The following is a 23,421-nucleotide window of genomic DNA, read 5'->3' as shown; positions in this document are numbered from 1 at the left end:
GATCCTTTTGTGAAGATGTGTGTAAAAATAACCAAGGACAGTTCATATGGGAGCTCACTGTTCCACACAGTAACAGACAAAGCTCTAACTGAAAGTAAGGTTAGTTAAACATAATTTTGAACATACATCATTTTCCTGAGATGAGTTATCATGACATAGCAATCAGTTTCATTAATTTTATTGTGGAAAGTATTTAAGGCATCTAAAATGACTCATTTTACTTACTTCATTCTATGTGAAATTCATCCCGTTATAGAAATTTGTTCTATAAATTCTGAATTTATAGCATTTGGGAGAGTGAAGAGCCCCGCAATGGACATACTTGTATTGAACTTTTATTCCCTCTGCCCCTCTAGATTGAATAAGTAAACTTTTCTTTAAATTTTTGTGTGAGACATTCTCTTTGAGAGAATGGAGACCTAGACTAGGTGAGAAGCGAATTTGAAGTGCGGGGAAAGTAAAGAGTGGGGACCTTTCAAGGTTTGAGCATTTTGGTAGGAAAGAGGTGACCTCAGTTCTAATTCTTGCTGTTGTCCTGTTTTGATGGGCTGTGGGCAGAAATCTGTTGGTCATTTAATGTGTACCTTGAAATCTGTGGTTATTTAATGACAGTGAAGAAATAGTTCATGTTTTCATTAGAATTTATCTCTGAGGAGCTTTCACAATTATAGTATTTTGATCTCAGTTTTGAAATATAGTAGTACATGCTCAGATGCATACTCGGGTACATACCATTGGGTTGTATACTATTAGCTCAAGAACTAGAGGTCACTAGGTAAAACGCGAAGCCAGCAGAATTTGAGAGGTGTGAACTTATTGTAATTCCCATAGTGGGAGAGCCCGTGATGAGGCTTACTCTAGCATTATGATCATCTGCTTATGTCTTACTTACCTTTGTGTCTGGAAAGTTGATTTTAGAAAATTTTCAATGAATTTTATGTAAGTCAGTGCAGTATTCCTTTATTCCTCTGGTCTTCCAGAATGCTCATTACCTAAATCCGATTCTGCTTGATCTGATTCTGTAATGTGATTCCTTCCTGCAGACGCAGCAACTTACTCCTTCCTGATCATACTGAAGGCAGGAGCCGAGAACATGGTGGCCACCCCGCTGGCAAGCACTACCACTTCTCTGAATGGCGATGCCCTGACGTTCTCCACCACGTACACTCTGTGAGTACATCAGGCGGTTGGCGGCTCACCTGTCCCTTCAGTAGTTAATACAGCCTAAGCACACAGGTGGGCTTATAGCCTGTGAAGTGCAGAATGGTCAGTCTTTTTATGTGGACACATAACTCAGTTTCCAATTTGTTGGTTTAACTCTTCTGTTTCTGACATTTCTTTCCATTGAGTAGCATGTTGCTTCCACGTGACTATAGGTATTTAACATTTTGAAGTATTTTAAAATGTGTATGTGTGTAGATATGCATATGCATATAAAAATATTGATCATAATTTTTATGTATGTTTTAAATCTCATTACATACTTAATATTCAATCTCAGTGAAAGAACATATTTAGTGTCACAGACTTATTTTGAAACAAGTCAAAATTAAGTTTGAAAAAAATTACCATTATTGAAGATCTTGAGTTGTAAACTATTGAAGAAAATATTTGAAAAAATTGACTGCTCTTACCAATTTTATATTCTTAAGTGGTTGATAGCTATTGTCATTAGTTGAAACACAGTGAATTCTTTCGCTCTGAGTCTTTTAACAGTATGGTGGCATCATCCTGGGCCATAACTTGGTATTTTTGTTATAGTTTTAATGCTTTGTGTTTTCAGGGAAGATGTGTCCAATGACTTTGAAATCAGTATTGAAGTTTACAGCTTGGTAAGCAGTTAAAACTCTCTAAAATAACTACTAGTATGTTGTCTTAAAGATAACAGATTTAAACTAATTATGCTTTGGATTTGTGTATTAGGTGCAAAAGAAAGATTCCTCAGTGCCAGATAAGAAGAAAAAGGCATACAAATCCAAGGTGAGGATGAAAGAAACCCAGCAAATTATAATAATCAGAAACCATAGATACTGTACCAGTTTCCATATGTATAATTTTTAATGATTATCAAGTTTTTGGACAATTTTTATGCCCCAGATTTCAGGTACTGCATTTCATAGGTATGAACACTGACATAAACTTATAATCCTAAGTATAGCTCCTCATGCACTCGGCTTGATGATTCTGTTCTCTCTGTTCTTTGACAGCTTACTTGTATTACCCCTTTGTCTTCCCCAGCCTTCCCTGGAGTCTGGTCTCTACATCCTCTGCACCAGGGCTTAGGAGAGGTGTGGGGACAGGACTCCAGCTGGCTTCTCATTCTTCCTGCTCTTTGCTCTTCTGTTCTTTTTCAAGCCATCATTTAAAAGAATTTTATTTAGCATTAACAGAGAAAGAGTGACAGTATGGCTAATACCTTAATAGAAGACTCAAGTATATTCATATTTAAGAATTATTTTCTATGTGGGAGTGTCTTAAGATTGGTTATTTTAAAACTCTAAATCATAATGTTTAATAGAAAATATTCTGATATGTTTTCTTTTAGGCTATCACTCCAAAGCGACTTCTCACATCTATAACTACAGTAAGTGGAATTTTTAAAAAATTGAGCCTCCTTGTGAAATCTTCATGTTACACATATGATTGTAAATATTTCTAAACCCTTAGCAGTTTGGAAGTCTTTAAAATATATTACTGGGGGGGAAAATCTCATAATTATGTAGAAAAAAAATGTGTTCTGAAATGTTCTTGCAGTGTTAAAGAGTTTTGTATTTAATATTCAAATCTTTTATCTAATAAAGAAAATAACTTGTTTCTTCTTCACACCCTTTTTTAGAAAAGCAGTCTTCATTCTTCAGGTGAGTGGATCTTGAACTGTTTGAAACACTAGAATAAGGAAGAGAACCACGCAATTGCATAATCGCATGTGCAGCCCTCTCGGTTTATGGGTGTTTAGCATAGTCTCCTTGGAAAGGCATTTTCTACGTGGTTTAGTGCCACGGGAGATTACTGTCCGGTCGCCATTGTCAGATGCCACACATCTCTCAGGCCCTGGCAGCAGTGTCCAGGAGGCCGGTCACGTGACCCTTACAGCAGCAGCAATGCCCGTCCCTGGCTTATGCTGCCTTGCAGATTTGCTATGGCTGCCAACACTGGAGTTGACCTCTGTTAGCTTTGCTGACCATGACTGGCATTGAATCTTGTCAGAAAAGCATCTTCCTAGCACAGTGGGAACTGGGGTACCCGTAGGACCTTGTAGAATGGCTTTAGGCAGGGATTAGGGTTGAGCTGGTTTCACTCACCTCCTTTGGGCTTTTGGTCTCTTCTTGGTACAGAGTAACTAAGAAGCACTGTGCAGCATCATCTGTGCTGCTAAGTATGCCACCTAGACTATGGCAATGGAGTCTTCTCTCTCATTCCCATGCATTTTATGTGCACATTTTGAGGTTCGGTATCTTTAAAAACCTATCAGTCCCAAATATTCAGAGGTGCCTAAACTCTACTATAGTTAAATATAAAATACGTAACAGTTTGCTGTCACTAGCAAGTTTGATATTTTCCCTTCCTATTTGGAGATGGAGGAAAATGCAGTTTTCTCTGTGGCAGGTTAATGGCATTCTGTCGGGGTGAGGTGAGGAGTGATTTACACTTAGGGAAGTCACTCCGAACTAAGCCCCAGCCCCTTTCTCTCCAGTGATGGCCAGCCCGGGCGGTCTCCATGCTGTGCGCACCAGCAACTTTATCCTTGTTGGATCTTACATGCTGTTCTTGTCTTCAGTAGGAAACACTAAGTTTGCTCTGGACAAGGTAACCTGAATTTATTTGTTTGTTTTTAGAAAAATTAGGTCAGTGGAAATGCCCCAGTACTTTCAACTATTAAAATCTTTGACTGAAAATGTATGTTCTTAGAATTGTACATTTTAATGAGGCATTCTTGTACCTACATGATATATTTTTTGATGTTGGCAACATTTCTCCCTTGTATCTTAACAGTTAAATCCTGAAAGTACTTCATGCTGATTTATTCTAAATGTCAGTTCTGATTAAAGAAGTATTACTTTTTTAAAAATTTATTTTTCAATTACAGTTGATGTACAATATTATGTTAGTTTCAGGTGTATAACATAGCAATTAGACATTTATATACCTAATGAAGTGATTCCTGATAAGTCCAGTACCCATCTGAAGCCATACATAGTTATTACAATATTACAATATTCCCTGTGCTGTACATTACATCCCTGTGACTATTTTTATTTTATTATTTTTTAAATATATCTTTATTTATTTCAGAGAGGAAGGGAGAGGGAGGGAGAGGGAGAGGGAGGGAGAGAGAGAGAGAGAAACATCAATGATGAGAGAGAATCATTGATCGGCTGCCTCCTGCACGCCCCCTACTGGGGATCGAGCCCACAACCCAGGCATGTGCCTTGACTGGAATGGAACCTGGGACCCTTCAGTCCGCAGGCCAACACTCTATCCACTGAGCCTAACCAGCTAGGGCCCCATGACTATTTTTATTAACTGGAAGTATTACTTTTTGCTCTTAGATGTTAAGCTTATAGTTTTAAACATAGTCACTTGCCCATTGGAACCCATATTTCGAAATGAATAGTAGTTTTAGTTTTGACAAGATAGGGAAAATTAGGTTAATTTCTTAGACAAGTATCCATGAATCTAAAGTGTTTCCTTCCCACACTTTCCTCCCCAGGTTTAAAGCATCAGCATTCAGATCTGTGTAATATCACTGAGTGCTTTTCACCATACTGTGATATGATTAAACTTCTAATAACTAACAAGACCATTTTAAAGAATGAGAACTAGAAGCAAACTTTAATTCTTGGGTTGACCCCTGCTTCATAACACAGGGGAATTTTTAAATATTATAAGAGATTTTTGTAGTTAGAATGTAGAGGTGAAGTATTACACATTAGGAGGCCTAGTTAGTGTTGGCCCTGCTAGGAATTTCCTCTTTAACATTGAGCAAAGGCACTTCATTTCTCATAGCTTTAGAATTCCATGAAATCTTTCTTGTAGTTGACAGACTATATTTGAAATTTTGATTATTATTAATGCATAAGTGTATTTTTTAACATGTTAATTTAAAAGATTCCTGTACCTTTTTACTTAGCAATTCAGCTAGTTTAACAAATTGAGTGATCCTGGATTTTTTTTTCTCTTTGTCTTTTATTTTGTTTGTTTTAGATAAATTATGATGTAAAAGAGCGAGAGCTACTGGGCTATTTGTTCCAGGAAAAGGTTGCAATTTTTTCTTTGCTTGAAACTAACAAGCTAAAAAAATCAAACCTTAAGTTTTGGCCTATATGTATTTGTTTCACTAACCACTCTTCTGCCTTCTTGGTTATTTTGAATAATTAAGGACATTATATACATTCTTTCTTTAGTCTCTTGCAGTTGGGCATCTTTACTTTGCTCTCTGTTTTCTTCATGCATATTTGGTGTTGGCTTTCCTCCTATTTCTTTTTTCATGTTTTAATTTGTTCAGATTCTGTAGTCACTTCAATATTGATTTTCTGGGTACTAAAATAACAAATTAAATTTATTCAAGATTGTTTACCTCCCATATATTGAAAGAGCTATTGGTGATGCTTTCAGTAGAAAACTTATTTGGTCACAATTGGCTATAGGCATATTGCCATGTAGATGATATTTTGTTTTTAATTTTTAAATTAAAATGAATTTAACATTAAAATTATACTAAGAATAAGCATATATTTTAGATTTTTAAAAAGATTTTTAATATCCTTTTGAAGTTCAATTGCAAGCAATTTGTGAATATTTAGAAATGTTAATTTATAAAATGCTGGACAGTATTAGTTTATTTTATTTATTGTTAGAACTAGATTTGCAGATTAAACGTAAGAACTGGGATTCTGTGAACTGTATTCCTTACTCGCTGTTGTCTGTAACAAAGCCAATTTCTACATGTGTAAGCGATTTCATTAATCTCTAAAAATGGAGGGATTTCAGTAACACGTTAAATATAGAATGTTTGCTTTTTGAAATTTTTTTGTCTGACATTTTAATTCAAAATGTCACAAAATATTTCTGTTCTCTTAATTCTTTTGAATTTATAACTTAAATAGGCAACCATGTGATTGAGTGCAAAATCATTTTATTTAATTGGTTGTCTCTAGTACTCTAAAGTCTCTTTCATATACAACACAATTTTGATGTCAGGTTTGTCCCAAATGTACTTTTGTGAGTGCCAGGAGAAAGCAAATAGTTGTTCCAATTGTTTGTAGTTGATATAAAAGAATATTTAAAATAGTTATGTTTAGGTGTTCTTTAAATTGGTGGGGAAAATGGAAGACCTTTTATACTCATATAATTATTCTATTTAATTAACTTTGAGAGAGTAAACAAGTGTCCCATATCTTACCAGATACTATCGGTACAAGGGAGTGTTGGCCTATTTTACTGGTGCTTTGACCAGTAATGCAACAGCTATCCCTGAGATCCCTTCAGAATAGAATGACCTTTGAGGTTAATCCAGAATGTTTGCTCTAGAGATTTAGGGCACCACTAACAGGAGATTACCTTCTTATTTGAGGTTACAGATACCTGATGTAAAGTCTGACATCCTGGAATTCAAATTATGAATCTCAATGAGTCACAGATTCTCAAGGACTTTCTTTTCTTTGAATAACCATTCCAAAATAGTCATAGATTTTTTGTTGTTTTAAAAAAATACTCAGGTTTTATTACATGTTTTGGATAAAGAGAGACGGACATCCCACAGCTCATCTTCTGACTTAAAGAAACCTCATAGATATTTCTGCTTTCCAGGACACAGGGATGTCAATTTAAATGGCTTTAGGGCAACCAATTAGCATTGTAGAATTTTGAGGTCACAGGAAGAGTGGTTAGGGTTCTGGTGTGCACAGAGGTGTTCTGGTTTATGCCTTTGGCCTGGTGTAATGATTAATGGTATCCCTTTCTCTCTCAGAAATATCCCAGTGTGTAAAGATTACACAGTTGTCCTGGTTATAGGTTCATTTTACAGTTCTTAACAGTGTTCTTAAAATACCCTTTTGTTCAAAAGAAAACAGAATAGGCTCATACATTTTCATCTCTCCAAACTCAACGGGGTAGTAACATCGACTCTTTTGTGAATATTCTCAGTTCACTTTTTCAGAGCAAGCTTCTAATCAAGAACATTGTGTACTTCACAGTTGTGGAGTTAGAGGGACCATTTTCTTTTTATCTTTCTGAGATTCTTTTTACCAGCAGCATTCTGCAAAACAATGGAATTCTCTTTTTTAGCATTGAGAGGCTAAGGAACTTAAAACTGACTATATGGAAAAGAAAAAGGCAAGGGAATTTATAACAAATAAAATAATGAGATAGGTGGTGTTTTGATTGTACATTATGGTTCCCTTTTAAATCCAGAAACTTTGAGGTTTGTCTAATGGAATTAATCTGTTGAAATCTATACTTTTTGGCCAAGAGAAGATTAAATTGTTGGAAACTAACCTTACAATTAAAACTTTAAAATTTAGACTGTGCCCTAGTTGGTTTGGCTCAGTGGTTAGAGTGTTAGCCCACAGACTGAAGGGTCCCAGGCTCGATTCTAATCAAGGGCACATACCTCGGTTGCAGGCTTGATCCCTTGTCTCTCTCACATTGATGTTTCTCTCTCTGTCTCTCCCCTTCCCTTCCATTCTCTTATTTAAAAAAATTATTTAGACTGAACTAAGATTATTCCAACTAGGAGATCATTCTTTTTCACTGGACAGCAGGAATGACAGACATTAACATCATTCTTTCTTGACCAGAAGTCAGTATCAATAAATATATGTATGTTAACCATTTTACTCTAATGACTCAACCTCTCCAATTGAATTTCTCATGTTTGTTATAATCTTTAAATTCTAAATCTTTTAAAATTCTTACATATACTTAAGCAGCTTTTATAATTTAAGATACTTTTGACATGAAATGTCTAACTAGTAATATGTTGATAAGAATGATACATTTACAAATATTTATGTGAATGTTTACTTTAAAAATTTTTTAGTAAATTTATTGGGGTAACATTGGTTAATAACATAGATTTCAGGTATACAACTTTATATATGACATCTGTATACTCTATTGTGTGAATGTTTTCCATGCTAGATAAAAGCATGATTTTATTTGGAAAAAAATCAGTCCCCCCAAATTCCAATCAGTAAGAACAACATAGTCTCAATTTAGGCACTTAATTCTTGTTTTGTCAATTTATGTTTCCTGTATTTTAAAGCTACATTATTAGGTCCGTGAACATTTAAGGTTATTATATCATCTTGATGAATTATTCACTTTATCTCTGATAATCTTAAAGTCTATTTTATCTGCAATTAATAGCTATAACAGCTTTCTCATGATTAGTGTTTGTATGTTATATCTTTTTCCTTCCTTTATTCTCAATACATCTGTGACTATATATGTCAAATTTGTGTATAAACGTATTTTATGGTCATATTTTGTTATTTGGTGTGACAATCTTTTGTCTTTTCATTGGGGTGTTTAGCCCATTTATATTTAATGCAATACCAATATAGTAGGGCTTAGTCTACCACAACACCAGGCAAACTTTTAGCCTACAGGTTAAATCTGGCTTATGGCTTGTTTTGTTTTTTAAATTGTCCCTGCAATACCTAGTCTACTTTCTGCGTCTATGAGCTTGGCTACTTCAGGTATATACATGGTATATACGTGGTATATACTTCCAGGTATATACGTGGAACCAGAAGTATTTGTCCTTCTGTGACTGGCTTATTTCACTTAGCATAATGTACTCAAGGCTCATCCATATTATAGCATCTGACAGAATTTCCTTTTTTATGGCTAAATAATATTTCCATTGTATCTATATACCATATTTATTTTTTATTTTTTTCAGTAAAGAACTCTGGGTATTTATTTGCCCAAACAGTGTTCTTTTAGCAAACATTTATTGAATGCCTGGGTATGATTTGACAGTAGGATATGGGAACAGCCAATAAAAAGACACAATGGTCAACCTCATGAATCTGCTATGTAGGGCTGTGGGTTAGGACACATAAGAAAAGATGCACAGAGGAGTTTTAAAGCCTAAAAGACAAACTTCAGATTAGTTTTTATACTCAGAAATGGAGAGGAAGGAGAAGACTGCATCACATTTCCAGTATCCGTTCATCTGTTGATGGACATTTAGGTTGTTTCACCTCTAGGGTATTATGAAGATGCTACAATGAACCTGGGAGTGCAAATATCCCTTTCAGGACCCGATTTCAATTCTTTTGGATAAATTTCCAGAAGTGGGATTGTTCGATTATATGTTATTTCTATCTTTAATTTTTTGAGGAATCTACATACTGGAAAGTTTTGAATTTTGATGAAGCCTAATTTCTCTGTGTTTTTTTTTCTGTTGTTGCTCCTGCATTTGATCTCATATCTGAGAATGTTTCCAAATTCATGATTATTTAATATTTACCTTTATGTTTTTTTCTAAGACTTAAGATTTTATTTGTAGCTCTCATACGTAGGTCATTGATTCATTTTGAGTTAATTTTTGAGGTAGGGATCCAGCTTCATTCTTTTGCATGTGGATATCCAGTTTCACAACCCCATTTGTGAAAAGATTGCTCTTTCTTTATTGAATGGTTTTGGTACCCTATTGAAAATCAATTGGCTATAAGATGTATGGGTTTATTTCTGAACTTTCAGTTCTGTTCTTGTCTATACGTCTATTCTTATGCCAATACCACACTGTTGTGGTTATGGTAGCTTTGGATTAAGTTTTGCAATTGGGAAGTATGGTTCTTCCAGCTTTGTTTTTCTTTTAAGATTGTTTTGCTTGTTTGGGACCTCTTGCAATTTCATATGAATTTGAGGATCAACTTTTTAAATCTGTAGTTCACTGTTATTTACTTCTGAGTAATATTTTGTTGTATTACTGTACCAGTTGGTTTATCCAGTCTCCTATTGAATATATTGATGGAGAATGGACAAGCACTTGTATTCTCTCCTTATATCTGTGTTTTCTTGATCATGTTAAGGGTTTTGTTTTTACCAGCTCTAATTTGAATGTGCTTATTCTTCAAAAGCACTTGTTGCTGAGGAACCAGTGGCTTTTTGGCCACTTAGTTTATATTCCCGCTTTAGAAAATAGTGTGTTTTCAAGGCACAATATTCTCTGTTCATGATGAAACTCTTATCAAGAAAAATGCCAGTTTGAAAGTGTTTTGCAAATAATTTACTGTCTTTCTTCGCAGGTGCCCTTTTTATCTCCTTTGGAAGGTCATATTTATTTAAAAATAAAATGTCAAGTGAATTCAAGTGTTGAAGAAAAAGGTTTTCTAGTAAGTAATTTATATGTATTTTCTTTTTTTCTGTTTTGTGAAGGTTAGACTTGGATTTCTCGTAGGTAAGAAAGCCTGTGTGATTCAGTGGTAAATTGGTTGAGTAAAGATTCCCTGCATGTCCATTACATGCCAGTGACTGTGCTGGTGTGGGAATGTACTAGGCCACAAAAGTTCCTCTGCTCAGGAACTTTTAGTTTAGCTGGTAGAAGGACAAGTGGACAGTAAATACGATACAATGCTATCAAGGTCAAAAGCACAGAGTGCGTGCACGTTAATAAACTGGCGGTAAGGGAGTGTACGTGAGGAATGGGAGTGCGAGCAGCTCCTTGAAACAGAGTTTGGCTGCAGGTGGGTGAGAAGTATGTGGTACTTGACAGGATCTTTAGGATAAAAGAAGGATTTCGTTGACATCTTATTAGGCTCAACTTGAGTCTTCAGATACAATGGGTAGCTTTTAATAGGGTTGGAGATTGAGGCAGTTCAGGAAGAATTCCTGGGATAAATAAGATCATGAGAGTGAGATGAAATCAGACCCAAACCACAGTACACGGTCACAGGACTGATTTTGTACAGAATTATATTTTTTCAGTTATCAGAGGAGAAACGTATGTGTGAAGAATATGTGGATGAAGGTGGGTGTGGTGCCAGAAGTAGGGAAAGTCCAGTAGCTTCAGTTTCCTCTGTGAAGCAAGAACCCGAATGAGACAAAGCATTCGCAGTGGCTGTGAAAGGTGCAGTAAGAGGAGCCGGGTTGCCCGGCAAGCCCACGTGGCCAAGTGGATGGTAAACCTGGCTTCCCTGCTAGCTTTTCTCTCGTGCACATCCAGCAGGTGGCACTAGATAGTCTTGGAAAAGCCTGTCTCTAAATCCCTGGGTTGAAGGCAGTGTTTACTTACTGACCTTTTAATGTAAATATTTCCATATTGTATTAGAGACACCGTTATCCAGTCTCCTACTAACGGTGACGGATGGACCCAGCAGCTAGTTCATTTACATATAATGCCTGAGCTCTTAACTAGTTTGTTACCTCTCCTCAGGCTTATCCTCACAGAAAGGGCTCTGCACTCTCCCAGATAACTTCTGTCCCTGTCTAATCAATGCATTTTAATTACCTCTGTGGCTCAGTGGTTGAGCATCGACCTATGAATCAGGAGGTCACAGTACATGCCAGGTCAGGGCACATGCCCGGGTTGTGGGCTTGATCCCCAGTGGGGGGCGTGCAGGAGGCAGACGACCAATGATTCTCTCTCATCATTGATGTTTCTATCTCTTTCCCTCTCCCTTACTCTCTGAAATCAATAAAAATATATTTTAAAAAAATAAGTTACTTGAAATTTGAGGTGTTCAGTTTCCCTTCCTGACAGCTAGAAGGAAAGTAATGACCATCCAAAGAGCCTTGATAAGTGGTTCTATGGTGCTCCTCCAGCTCCGTCTCCAGTGGTCGGCAAACTCATTAGTCAACAGATTGAAATTTCTTTTGAGAGCCAAATTTTTTAAACTTAAACTATATAGGTAGGTACATTCTTATTAACTTAATTAGGGTACTCCTAAGGCTTAGGAAGAACCGCACTCAAGGGGCCAAAGAGCCGCATGTGGCTCGTGAGCCGCAGTTTGCCGACCATGGGTCTAGACTGATGAGCAGCAAGGGACGAACACTCTGGATGTCTAGAAGGTCCCTGGTCTGTGGTCTGCGTTGTGATGGTGTTGTCATTGGCTTTCCTTGGCCCTTAGTTTTCTCAGCTATAAAAGGAGAAGCTGTCCCCTTGTCATTCCTCTCTGATTAGAGTAGAGCATAGTGACAACTGTTATTCTTCTCCGTCTAATGTCCCCATTACCTTTATGATGTGAAAGGTGAGCAGAAACACAGGAGGGCGCTAGTGAGTCAGTCGTGCTAGCTCTGTCCATGAGGCTGAAATAAGATTCTTGTCTTATTCCCTTGGGTGGCTGTGTGCAGGTGTTGCCTAGAGAAACCAGGCCTTGGGGAGGAGAGAGGGTAAACTGGGGAAAAGAAATAAAGGTGGAGTAAGAGAGCATATGGTTGGAGTCAGCTAATGAGTGTGAGCTAATTAATTAAGCTAATAAATGTGAGGTTTTATTCTATCATGGAGACATTTCTTCACACAGAGTAATTTCCCTCCAGGGCCAGAGATTGCACTGCTAACTCAAGCCACCTTTTGGTAAAATTACATAAATTTGTGGATGGAGGAGGCTCTCTCTCCCACTGTTGTTTGGTGTAGGGCTTCGTTGAACCACTTTAAGGTGGAGAATTCTTAGTGCATTTTGAAATCACAAAGATACCTTTGGATTACCTACATTAGGGCCAGCAGAGATGCCCCCTGTTTGTTTTCATAAAGTTCCATTAGAACTCAGGCTCATTGGTCTCCATGTTGTCTGTGGGCGCTTTGCACTGCAGCAGCGGCCAGATGAATGGTCATGAAGGAGCCACACAATCCAAGTCTCTACTCTCTGCCCTTCACAGAGAAAGCCTGCCCACCCCTGACTAGGGCGCTGGGGCGTTTTCGCCTTGCTCTGTTTCTTAATATAATAGTGTCTAAATGGATTCTTTTCTTAAATTAATAGGAAGGACTTGCATACATTAGGGCTCCATTACGGCTAAGAAACAGTGGGTGTGGGGGAAGCAGCTCCTACTTACACTGTGTGAGTAGAAGCTCTTCCATGGAAAAGCCCCCGTGTTACTAGTTGCCTGTTTGCCTCTTTTCCAGTCCTGTTTTGTTGTATCAAATAGAAATTAAATGCCAGTCTTTTGCATTAAGTCTAATTGTTTTTTTCAATATATAAGGCATGACATTCTCAAATCACTTTACTCTCCAACACTTGAAGTACTTTTCTCTTATTTAAGGAGAGTTTGGTCAGGGATACCATGCTTTTAGAAAGTCTGATATTAGGTAGAGGGGTTAATACGCAGAGGTTCTAAGTGCTGATGCCTGTTGATGCTACTGAAAATCTGGGCACATGTCTGGGTGTGAGCAGCCAGTGATTCTCACCACTGAGGATGAGACAGGATGGAAGCAGGACATATTCCAACATACTGTGACATTGAGCCAGTGGGATTAACATTTAACTGGTCCCCAAGTGATTAAGCCAAGATCTCCCTGACTTTTCCAGACCATATTTGAAGATGTGAGTGGGTTTGGTGCGTGGCATCGAAGATGGTGTATTCTGTCTGGAAACTGTATCTCCTACTGGACTTACCCCGATGACGAGAAACGGAAGGTAAGGCTGAGGGTGCAGGTCGGTGGGAAGGCCCCTTGACATGCTGTTTCACTAAGTGCTCCCTCAGGCCTTCACCACCCGCTCCCCTGGGAGCCTGTTTACTAGGCCATCGAAAACGTGCTTGTTGCAAAATGTGTGTGTGGTGTGTGTGTGTGTGTGCACGCATGCGCAGAAATTTTATATTTTATTCATTCCCTGTGATTTGACCACTCTTAAAATACTTTAAGGCATATATTTGTCTTTCTTCCTAAATGTTTTATAATATTTTTAATTGAAATTTTTAGTAAAAAAAATATTAAATTTACTTTAGTATTATTATAGCCATGTGGCTTTTTCAATTTATAAAAACTTAAATACTGCATAATGCTGACTTAAATGGTCTTGTTTACCTTCTGCTAATCCTTTTTAAAAAATTTTATTTTTAAAGAATCCCATAGGAAGGATAAATCTGGCCAATTGTACCAGTTGTCAGATAGAACCAGCCAACAGAATTTTGCACAAGATGCAACACTTTTGAATTAATTACTGTCCGACCACAAAGAGAAGATGACCGAGAGACGCTTGTCAGCCAGTGCAGGGACACACTCTGTGTCACCAAGTAAGTATTGGGCTGCAGATAGTTCTGCCAACACAGGAACTAACTGCCCATATGCTCTTACAGTGTAAGGAATATCAGGGTCATCCCTGTCTTTAGGGGGGTACAGGCTTAATAAGAACACAAAACACACATAGTAAGTGAACAATCTAATAACTAAATTAGTCTAGTGAAGAAAAGCTTACCATACTATATATAATAAAAGCCTAATATGCTAAGTGTCTGACCATTCGACCAGTTGCTATAACACACACTGACCACCAGTGGGGAGACGCTCTGACCGGTAGGTTAGTTTGCTGCTGAGGTCCGGCCCATTGGATCTGGGCTAGATAGGCTGGACATGCCCTGGAGCCCTCCCACGGTCCCTCCCTGACCCCAGTTGTGGACCGGTGGGGTCCCTCAGGCTGGCCTGTGGATATCGGGCCTAAACTGGCTCTCTGACATCCCCCGAGGGGTCCTGGATTGCCAGAGGGTGTAGGCCAGGCCGAGGGACCCCACTGGTGCACAAATCTAGTTCAGGTTATATCTTAGCTAATCATGCTTTCAGTGTTCTCACAGTGTAGCCATTTTCAGGGCAGTTAGCTGATATACTTTGGGTTAAGTTTGAAGAGTTCATGTATAATGGGGAAGCCAAATATTATTTGAAGAGCCTTTACACACCCCTTCCTTTCCATTCCAAAGTGCCCTTATGAATTAGGTGACTTACAAAAGCAGCCATTCTGCTCTGCCAAGTTCTGGTTGGAAGTGAACAGAATGAACTATTGGGAGTCACTTTCTGATAGGCCAAACCTTAGGTATAAGGTGCAAAAGCTTATTGTTAAGAGTCTAAGATTCTTTTGCTTGGATGCCCAAGAGAAGCCTAAAGCCAACTTCAACATATACCGTTGTGATTAGGGACAAAAGTTCGAGTTTGACACAGTCTATTAATGAGGCTATAGCTGGGCATTGCAGACAGGGGTGGATGGAGCTGCTCCAGGGGTTTCTGATGTGGAACTTAAAAATGGCTCAGGGAGGGGATCTGTTCCCTGGAGATTCTTGGTGTCTAGATTACCTCAGATTAACTCAGTGGAACTCCTCCCCTCCTTTCCTTTGGGGGCTTCTCTGCAGCATAAGACAGGACAGGACAGGACGGGGGGCACAGTTGGTTTACGGTCGTTTGTCCAGGGCCATAGTCAGTGGGGGAACCAGCCAAAATTCAGTACCCAAGTGGTTCCTGACCACAGCAGCCTATGTTAACCCTTTTTCATATAGTCTTACCTTTACCTACTAACAAGCCCTCCCAGACTTCTTCCTGACCTTCTCCTTGACCTTCTCCTGCAGTAGAAATAGCCAGATCCCATGTGACTCCCACGACTGTACTTTCTTTGTTTTTCTCATTATAACATCACTAGAGGCCTAGTGTACGACATTTGTGCACTGGGTCGGGGGAGGGATCCCTCAGCCTGGTCTGCGCCTCTTGCAGTCCGGGACCCCTCAGGCAATGTCCGCCTGCCGGCTTAGGCCTGCTCCCCACAGGGAACGGGCCTAAGCCGGCAGTCGGACATCCCCCGAGAGGTCCTTAGCGCTGCTGCTGCGGAGGCAGGAGAGGCTCCCACCACTGCTGCTGTGCTCGCCAGCCCTGAGCCTGGCTTCTGGCTAAGTGGCGCTCCCCCTTGTGGGAGCACACTGACTACCAGGGGGCAGCTCCTGCATTGAGCGTCTGCCCCCTGGTGGTCAGTGCGCATCATAGCAACCAGTCATTCCGCTGTTCAGTCGATTTGCATATTAGCCTTTTATTAGATAGGATTGTGATTTGAGCAGACCCTTCGTTACTCACGCATTTGAGACTGGAGGGCTCTCACTTCTTGGTGGCTTCTCAAAACTGTTTGGATCATACATTTTGTTAAAATATAAACATTTTATCGTTCTGCATTCTCCTTTGTCTCACTTAACTATTTCTACACAGGGCCTTTTATCTAAATTAAATGTTTCTCATTTTAAAAATTGTACTTGAAGCATCTCCCTATGGGGCTCTCAATTAGCATCCATTTACAGAGGGTGCAGAGGAACTCATTTTACCGGTTCGTTGAGGCTTTCCCCCCACGTAAGGGTGCGGGGCGATGTGGAAGGGGCGGAGGAGCTCTGAGCAGCTGCTGGTTTGCTCCCGCAGGCACTGGCTGTCCGCAGACACCAAGGAGGAGCGGGACCTCTGGATGCAGAAGCTCAATCAAGTCCTTGTGGACATTCGCCTCTGGCAGCCTGACGCCTGCTACAAGCCTCTCGGGAAGCCCTGAGCGGGCAGTTCCCGCGCCGCCCAGCGGTGGCTTTGAGCTCTGTCATACGTGTATCTTACGAGCGGCAGATATGCTGATGGCATTTTATGCTTTAAAAACAAAAGGGTATGTGCCAATATTCACTACATATTATGCAGTATTTATTTCTTTCATATGTAAAACTTCAACTGATTTGTCATTCATAAATTGCCTGGAGGAAATTTATTATAGTTGATTTTGCTAAATCTTAATCTAAAAGCCTCATTTCCTAGAAACCTGATTACTCAGTTATTCACGAGAAAATGTTTGTTTTTAAGTAAGAAATTGTAAGTTGTCTTGTTGGAGCTGTGGGTCTCTCAGCACAGAGGGGTCTTTGGGAGTTAGAGTCACTCTTTAGCCTCATACGTCTTCCTGTGGGTTGTGGGCCTCTATTGGATATATCTTGTTACTGTCGCACTGAAGACATTTCTTAGGGACTTTACGGAACATTTTTAGTAATGGAGGCAAGGGCTTTCTCAAAGAGCAAATGGACATTTAAGCTGAGGCTTCTCCGAACAGGAGATGCGGACTTAGGGGATATTGTGTGAGATTTGGGGGTAAGATGTTTATTTAGAAGACTTAATAATCACATGGTTTACATTTGCTGTTTCTGAAGATGCTGCCTGGTACACATTTTCCTAAAATGTAGCTTTCAGAAGTAATTATTTTTGCTTTATAGCTAACAGACTCCTCAGATATACTTGGCATGTTAGTTTTTTTCTGTTCCTGTAACAAGAACAAATGTAAATTGAATTTTTATATAAGAAAGAAAACTTCACAAGCTGCTGTGGACTAATACTTGGCTTGCCAAAGCTCTTGACTTTACTTTTCATGTCATATATGACAGTGTCTAGAAATCCGTTATGAAATCTGTTGAAAAACTATTAAGTAATGTATTTCTTTAAAAGCCTAACACTTTATTTTTGTGTTATAAAATATTGTAAAGCATGGTCTCAAACTTTTAAGTACACTTTAAGTTTCTTCTCTAAATTGTTAAAGTTATTGATGTTCTCATTTATAAACACTAAATTCTGTCACCTCCTGTCATTTTATCTTTTATTCATTTGAATGTGTTTTTTCTTATGTGTATTATAAAATGTGTTTTATGATCTCTTACCTAAATAAATACTTGCAAATGGCTTAAGGAATCCGTTTTTAAAGAAATCCTGTTTAAACGTGTGGTGTGGCTGCTCTGAACCCCAGGCTATGGAGCTTTGTGAGGGTATTTTATTGACAGTATCTTTTCATCTTTTCAACCGTGTCCAGGGCTGGACTCACTGTGTGTGCTTTGGGTTGCTGTTGAATGAGTGGGTGGGTGAGAGGTGAGTAGGGTTGCTGTTGAATGAGTGGGGGGTGAGAGGTGAGTAGGGTGGCTGTTGAATGAGTGGGGGGTGAGAGGTGAGTAGGGTTGCTGTTGAATGAGTGGGTGGGTGAGAGGTGAGTAGGGTGGCTGTTGAATGAGTCGGGGGTGAGAGGTGAGTAGGGTGGCTGTTGAATGAGTCGGGGGTGAGAGGTGAGTAGGGTGGCTGTTGAATGAGTCGGGGGTGAGAGGTGAGTAGGGTGGCTGTTGAATGAGTCGGGGGTGAGAGGTGAGTAGGGTGGCTGTTGAATGAGTCGGGGGTGAGAGGTGAGTAGGGTGGCTGTTGAATGAGTCGGGGGTGAGAGGTGAGTAGGGTGGCTGTTGAATGAGTCGGGGGTGAGAGGTGAGTAGGGTGGCTGTTGAATGAGTCGGGGGTGAGAGGTGAGTAGGGTGGCTGTTGAATGAGTCGGGGGTGAGAGGTGAGTAGGGTGGCTGTTGAATGAGTCGGGGGTGAGAGGTGAGTAGGGTGGCTGTTGAATGAGTCGGGGGTGAGAGGTGAGTAGGGTGGCTGTTGAATGAGTCGGGGGTGAGAGGTGAGTAGGGTGGCTGTTGAATGAGTCGGGGGTGAGAGGTGAGTAGGGTGGCTGTTGAATGAGTCGGGGGTGAGAGGTGAGTAGGGTGGCTGTTGAATGAGTCGGGGGTGAGAGGTGAGTAGGGTGGCTGTTGAATGAGTCGGGGGTGAGAGGTGAGTAGGGTGGCTGTTGAATGAGTCGGGGGTGAGAGGTGAGTAGGGTGGCTGTTGAATGAGTCGGGGGTGAGAGGTGAGTAGGGTGGCTGTTGAATGAGTCGGGGGTGAGAGGTGAGTAGGGTGGCTGTTGAATGAGTCGGGGGTGAGAGGTGAGTAGGGTGGCTGTTGAATGAGTCGGGGGTGAGAGGTGAGTAGGGTGGCTGTTGAATGAGTCGGGGGTGAGAGGTGAGTAGGGTGGCTGTTGAATGAGTCGGGGGTGAGAGGTGAGTAGGGTGGCTGTTGAATGAGTGGGGGATGAGAGGTGAGTAGGGTTGCTGTTGAATGAGTGGGTGGGTGAGAGGTGAGTAGGGTTGCTGTTGAATGAGTGGGTGGGTGAGAGGTGAGTAGGGTTGCTGTTGAATGAGTAGGTGCCATTTCCATATGGTACTTGATGTGCATTTGAAGGACAGGATGACCCCCAAGTGCATAGCAGAGCTGAGTGTGGAAGTGACACCACCAGCCACATCAGGAATAGGTTTGGTGGGATTGACGAGAAGGTCCCTTTTATTATATAGGATAGACTTACGTTTAACATCATAGTACAAACTTCAAGAGGCACAAGGAAGTTAACGTGGAAAGTATGTCTTCTCTTATTCTCCCACTTTTACCAGCATTTGTGTTCTCCTAGAGAGTATGCATATTCCATAGACATTAGAATCTTTTGTTCATAAAAAATATCCCACACATAATGTTTGTTGTAAGTTTAAAGGAACAAAGCATAACAATACCCCTTAGAGATGATTCTATCTTAGGGCATATAAAGGATCGTGGAACATCAAGATAAAAATTCCAGTGAAAAGTACTGTGCGAATGATGTCAGTGTCGCTGCCTGCGGGGATTGTTGGAACCACTGGAGTGGATAAAGGGCTCCCCACATTTTATGGACAAAAGGAACGCGTTCATTAGGGGAAACATGAAAAAGCAGTGGCTGTGGTTGTCATCCATGGAAGGAACACGAGTGATTTCTGAGGAGACCAAAGAGGAACCTTAAGCTTCTGACCACAAACTCAGAAACTGGGAGAGGTCAGTTCAGTAAGATGTTAAGATAAACAGCCAGGTTACAATAAAATCCATAAAAGAAAAAAAAATGACAGGGTTGGTTGCATAAACAGACTCCTGCCTGATAAATGTCCATAAACAAGCAACAGACTAGGAGAAAACTTTCACGCTGTGCGTAATAATCAAAGAATCACCATGCAAACTGCTAAAGAGCTCCTTTGGCTGGCTGGCATTGTTTGAACATTTACTCTGCACCAGGCGATCTTCTTGATGGTTTTTTTTTCCAGATTTAACTCGTTGGAATTAATTATTCAAAGTATGTATACATTTTGGGGGGACACCATATGTATATATTTAATTCTTATAAAATTGTTCTTTTTTTCATTTATGTTTCTTTTAACATAAACTTGACAAATGTATCCGTCTGCTATTGTGACTTTGCGGCGTTGATTATAGAAGTCTGGAATGAAGTCAACACTTGAGGAAATAACACTGTTTTTGTGGGTCAATAACCTCTTTCAGTTTGAGAACTGATTTCTAACAGCTGAGGGGGCGCATATACACATGCAGTTTTCAGTTTCACCACCAGATGGTGCCAATACTTCTCTGGTAGGTTATGCTAATGGTATCCTCTCAACTGGCATTTGGGAAACATTGAAAAGAATTGGTTACGTATGCTCTTAACCTAATTAAGGTTTTATTGTTATTAACTCATCTCTTTATGTAGTTAAAAATGAATATAAACATGTAACAGCTTTCAGAACAACTTAGGCCCAAGAATTAAGCAGCCTGCAGTGAACGGAGAACTACTTATTTTCCTGTAACTGGACTCACTTTAATTTGTACAACTTTCAAACACCAACTTCTACAACTCAGATCTTTGTGGTTTTAGAGAGAGAGGAAGGGAAAGGACTAGAGAGATAGAAACATCGTGAGAGAGAATCATTGATCTGCTACCTCCTGCACGCCTACTGGGGATGGAGCCTGCAACCCGGGCATGTGCCCTGACCAGGAATCAAACCTGGGACCTCTTGATTCATGGGTGGACGCTCAACCATTGAGCCATACTGGCCAGGCCACATAAACTCTTTTAACATAAATGAAATCCATACATAGGCAGTCTTGATATGCAATGAAGTGGGCCTAGGGAATTCATAAATTAACACTAGAGTGAGGATGTCATATGGGTTCATAATCCCATATCTGAAACTCTTCGGACAAGGTGTGTTTTGAAAATTCATAATGTTTTGGATTTACAAAGTGAAGAGGGTGCATATACCGGACATTATGTAATACTCCAGGAGGGTCTAGGGCAACTCCATATAATCAAACATTAATATTTCTGCAGAGAAACATAAATGCTCACATAAGTGGATTAAAAAGCAGACTAAATGCCCTCAGGTCAGGTTTTGCCTACAGATGATTTAGGAAAAGGCTTTGGTTGTTGGAATTTTTTGATTTGGGGGATGCGGATAAGGCATTGCGGAGCTGTATTAGATGCTTCACCTGTGCAATTGCATAAAATTCTCACAGACACCCAGGGAGACATGTAAGGATATAAGAACATAGGGAACCTGAGGGTCAGCTTGGTTAAGTAACTCCTGAGGTCACATGGCAGAGCCAACAGTCTAACCTTGGCCTGACTCTAAAAGGCAAGATGCTATGTTGCTTCCCACATATACTCAGATTATTAAATATTCCAAAATAACAAAAGTACTTTAACTTCCAAGCCCATCTTCTGCACTGTTCTTGAGTTTTTTGGGGTGTCCATGAGAAAGAATAAGATGACAGTGAACTCTCCCACTGTGACGGTAACGCCCTCCCTGGCACCTTCACAGGCGGCCTCGCCCGGCTGCAGAGGGGGTGGGGTTGAAGAGCGAGCAGCCAGCGCCCCGAATGTCCGACTTTCCAGTGGTGAGAGATTCCTGTTGGGCGCTTGGTCCGCACAGCTAATCAGCCTTGATGTTGTCTGCAATAAGACCCGACATCTACTTGATGTCTCTCCCTTCCTTTGCAAATTTTTCTCCAGCCTGGCCTCCCACAAAGGGATTGTGCCTCTTCGAATGGGGACACCAGAAGCCACTTGGCTTAAGGTTGTCAGTGGGCCAGGGAGAAACCACTGGCTTTACATGTACATTTCCTCAGGAGGGAATGAATTGAGATAATTATATTTTAAAATTGTGCTTTCAAGGTAATTCATGAGCCAGGTGCCTATTTCGCATCCTAATGATCTTTTATTATCCATTTTCTCTTTTTCCTTTATGTCTTTCCCTCTTCCAGATTGTAATATTATTTGTACCCCAAAGTTTAGGAGCTCACAGGTTTTTTTTTTTTTTTCCCCCCCCTGATGTTTCTTTCTTGTAATGAAACCAGTGGCTTAGCAATTGCATGGACATAAAACTCTTTTTATATGCCTGTAAAAAGATTACAAGCCACAAGACACGGTGAAACATTTTACTGGATTCTTCCAGTGACCTTTTATAGACTTTCAAGATTTGCTAGGAAAATGATTCATCATAGGCGTGCCTACGTGTATATGTCATGCTTAAGGTACTCCACCCGCCTCCTCAGCCCCCCTCCAACTTATTTTTAAAAAAATAAATCGCAGATACAGGCATTCATGCATTCACACACCTAGCTGCCCACCTGTCCGTAAAATTTACAATGACGTGCACAAATCTTAAGTGTTCCATCAGCTTTTAAAAAAAATATTTTAAATGTGCATTCATGCATTCACACACCTAGCTGCCCACCTGTCCATAAAATTTACAATGAAGTGCACAAATCTTAAGTGTTTCATTCCATCAGCTTTTTAAAAAATATATTTTTAAATGTTTTTATTTTTAATTTTTATTGATTTTAGAGAGAGGGAGGAAGAGAAAGAGAGAGAGAAAAAGATATTGACAAGCTGCTTCCTACACGCTCCCCACTGGGAATCAAGCCAGGCATGGGCCCTGACCAGGAATCGAACCAGCCACCTTTGGGTGCATAGGCTGCCGCCCAACCCATTGAGCCACACCGGCCAGGGTCCTTCCATGAATTTTCATAAGTGTCCGCAACCCAGGCATGGGCCCTGACCGGGAATCGAACCAGCCACCTTCGGGTGCATGGGATGCCGCCCAACCCATTGAGCCACACCAGCCAGGGTCCTTCCATGAATGTTCATAAGTGCGCACACCTGTGTAAGTCAAGCCTTTATCAGGATAGCTCCATCACTCCAGAAAGTTCTTTCACAGTCCTCCCCAGGTTCCTGCCCTCCAGGCAAACACTTAAAAAGTTTTTTTCATCATAGATTAGTTTTACTTGTTGTAAAATTACATATAATTATACAGTCTATGCTCTTTTGTGCGAACTGCTTTTATTGAACATAATTCTGAGACCCACTCTTGTGTGTGGCGGAAGTGTCTTGTATATAATTGCCAAGTAGCATTTCATGTGTTTACCTGTTCTCCTGTGGATGGACATCTCGACAGCATCTTGGTTGCTTCCACGTTTGGGCGATTACAAAGATGCTGTAAACATCGCTGTGCGGGCTTCTTTTTTAAAAAAATATATATTTTATTGATTTTTTGCAGAGAGGAAGGGAGAGGGATAGAGCAGTGGTTCTCAACCTTTCTAATGCCGCGACCCTTTCATACAGTTCCTCATGTTGTGGTGACCCCCAACCATAAAATTATTTTCGTTGCTACTTCATAACTGTAATTTTGCTACTGTTATGAATCGTAATGTAAATATCTGATATGCAGGATGTATTTTCATTGTTACAAATTGAACATAATTAAAGCATAGTGATTAATCACAAAAACAATATGTAATTATATATGTGTTTTCCGATGGTCTTAGGCGACCCCTGTGAAAGGGTC

The 23,421-nt window shown here is 40.0% G+C and overlaps 1 protein-coding gene and 1 long non-coding RNA gene across 2 annotated transcripts in view; one reads left to right on the top strand and one right to left on the bottom strand.

Annotated features, from left to right (window-relative positions):
* Positions 1-17,616, top strand: part of ANLN (anillin actin binding protein) — a 37,130-nt gene extending 19,514 nt beyond the window's left edge. The window contains 11 exon segments of the mRNA XM_005868068.2: positions 1,044-1,170; positions 1,784-1,832; positions 1,924-1,980; positions 2,546-2,584; positions 2,837-2,858; positions 3,695-3,807; positions 10,263-10,349; positions 13,479-13,586; positions 14,014-14,072; positions 14,074-14,184; positions 16,331-17,616. Coding sequence (XP_005868130.1) covers positions 1,044-1,170; positions 1,784-1,832; positions 1,924-1,980; positions 2,546-2,584; positions 2,837-2,858; positions 3,695-3,807; positions 10,263-10,349; positions 13,479-13,586; positions 14,014-14,072; positions 14,074-14,184; positions 16,331-16,454 — 896 coding nt within the window. The 3' untranslated portion in view covers positions 16,455-17,616.
* Positions 8,459-20,901, bottom strand: LOC106726395. Its single transcript, XR_001362466.1, has 3 exons — positions 20,891-20,901; positions 20,525-20,526; positions 8,459-8,829 (listed from the first exon to the last, which is right to left on the bottom strand). It is a non-coding gene; the product is annotated as an uncharacterized LOC106726395 (long non-coding RNA).
* Positions 20,902-23,421: the final 2,520 nt, after the last annotated feature.

This window comes from Myotis brandtii, unplaced genomic scaffold (genome assembly GCF_000412655.1).
Source record: "Myotis brandtii unplaced genomic scaffold, ASM41265v1 scaffold260, whole genome shotgun sequence".
NCBI lineage: Eukaryota > Metazoa > Chordata > Mammalia > Chiroptera > Vespertilionidae > Myotis > Myotis brandtii.
The sequence above is the reverse complement of the archived record's forward strand: the minus strand, read 5'-3'. Positions and strand labels throughout refer to the sequence as shown.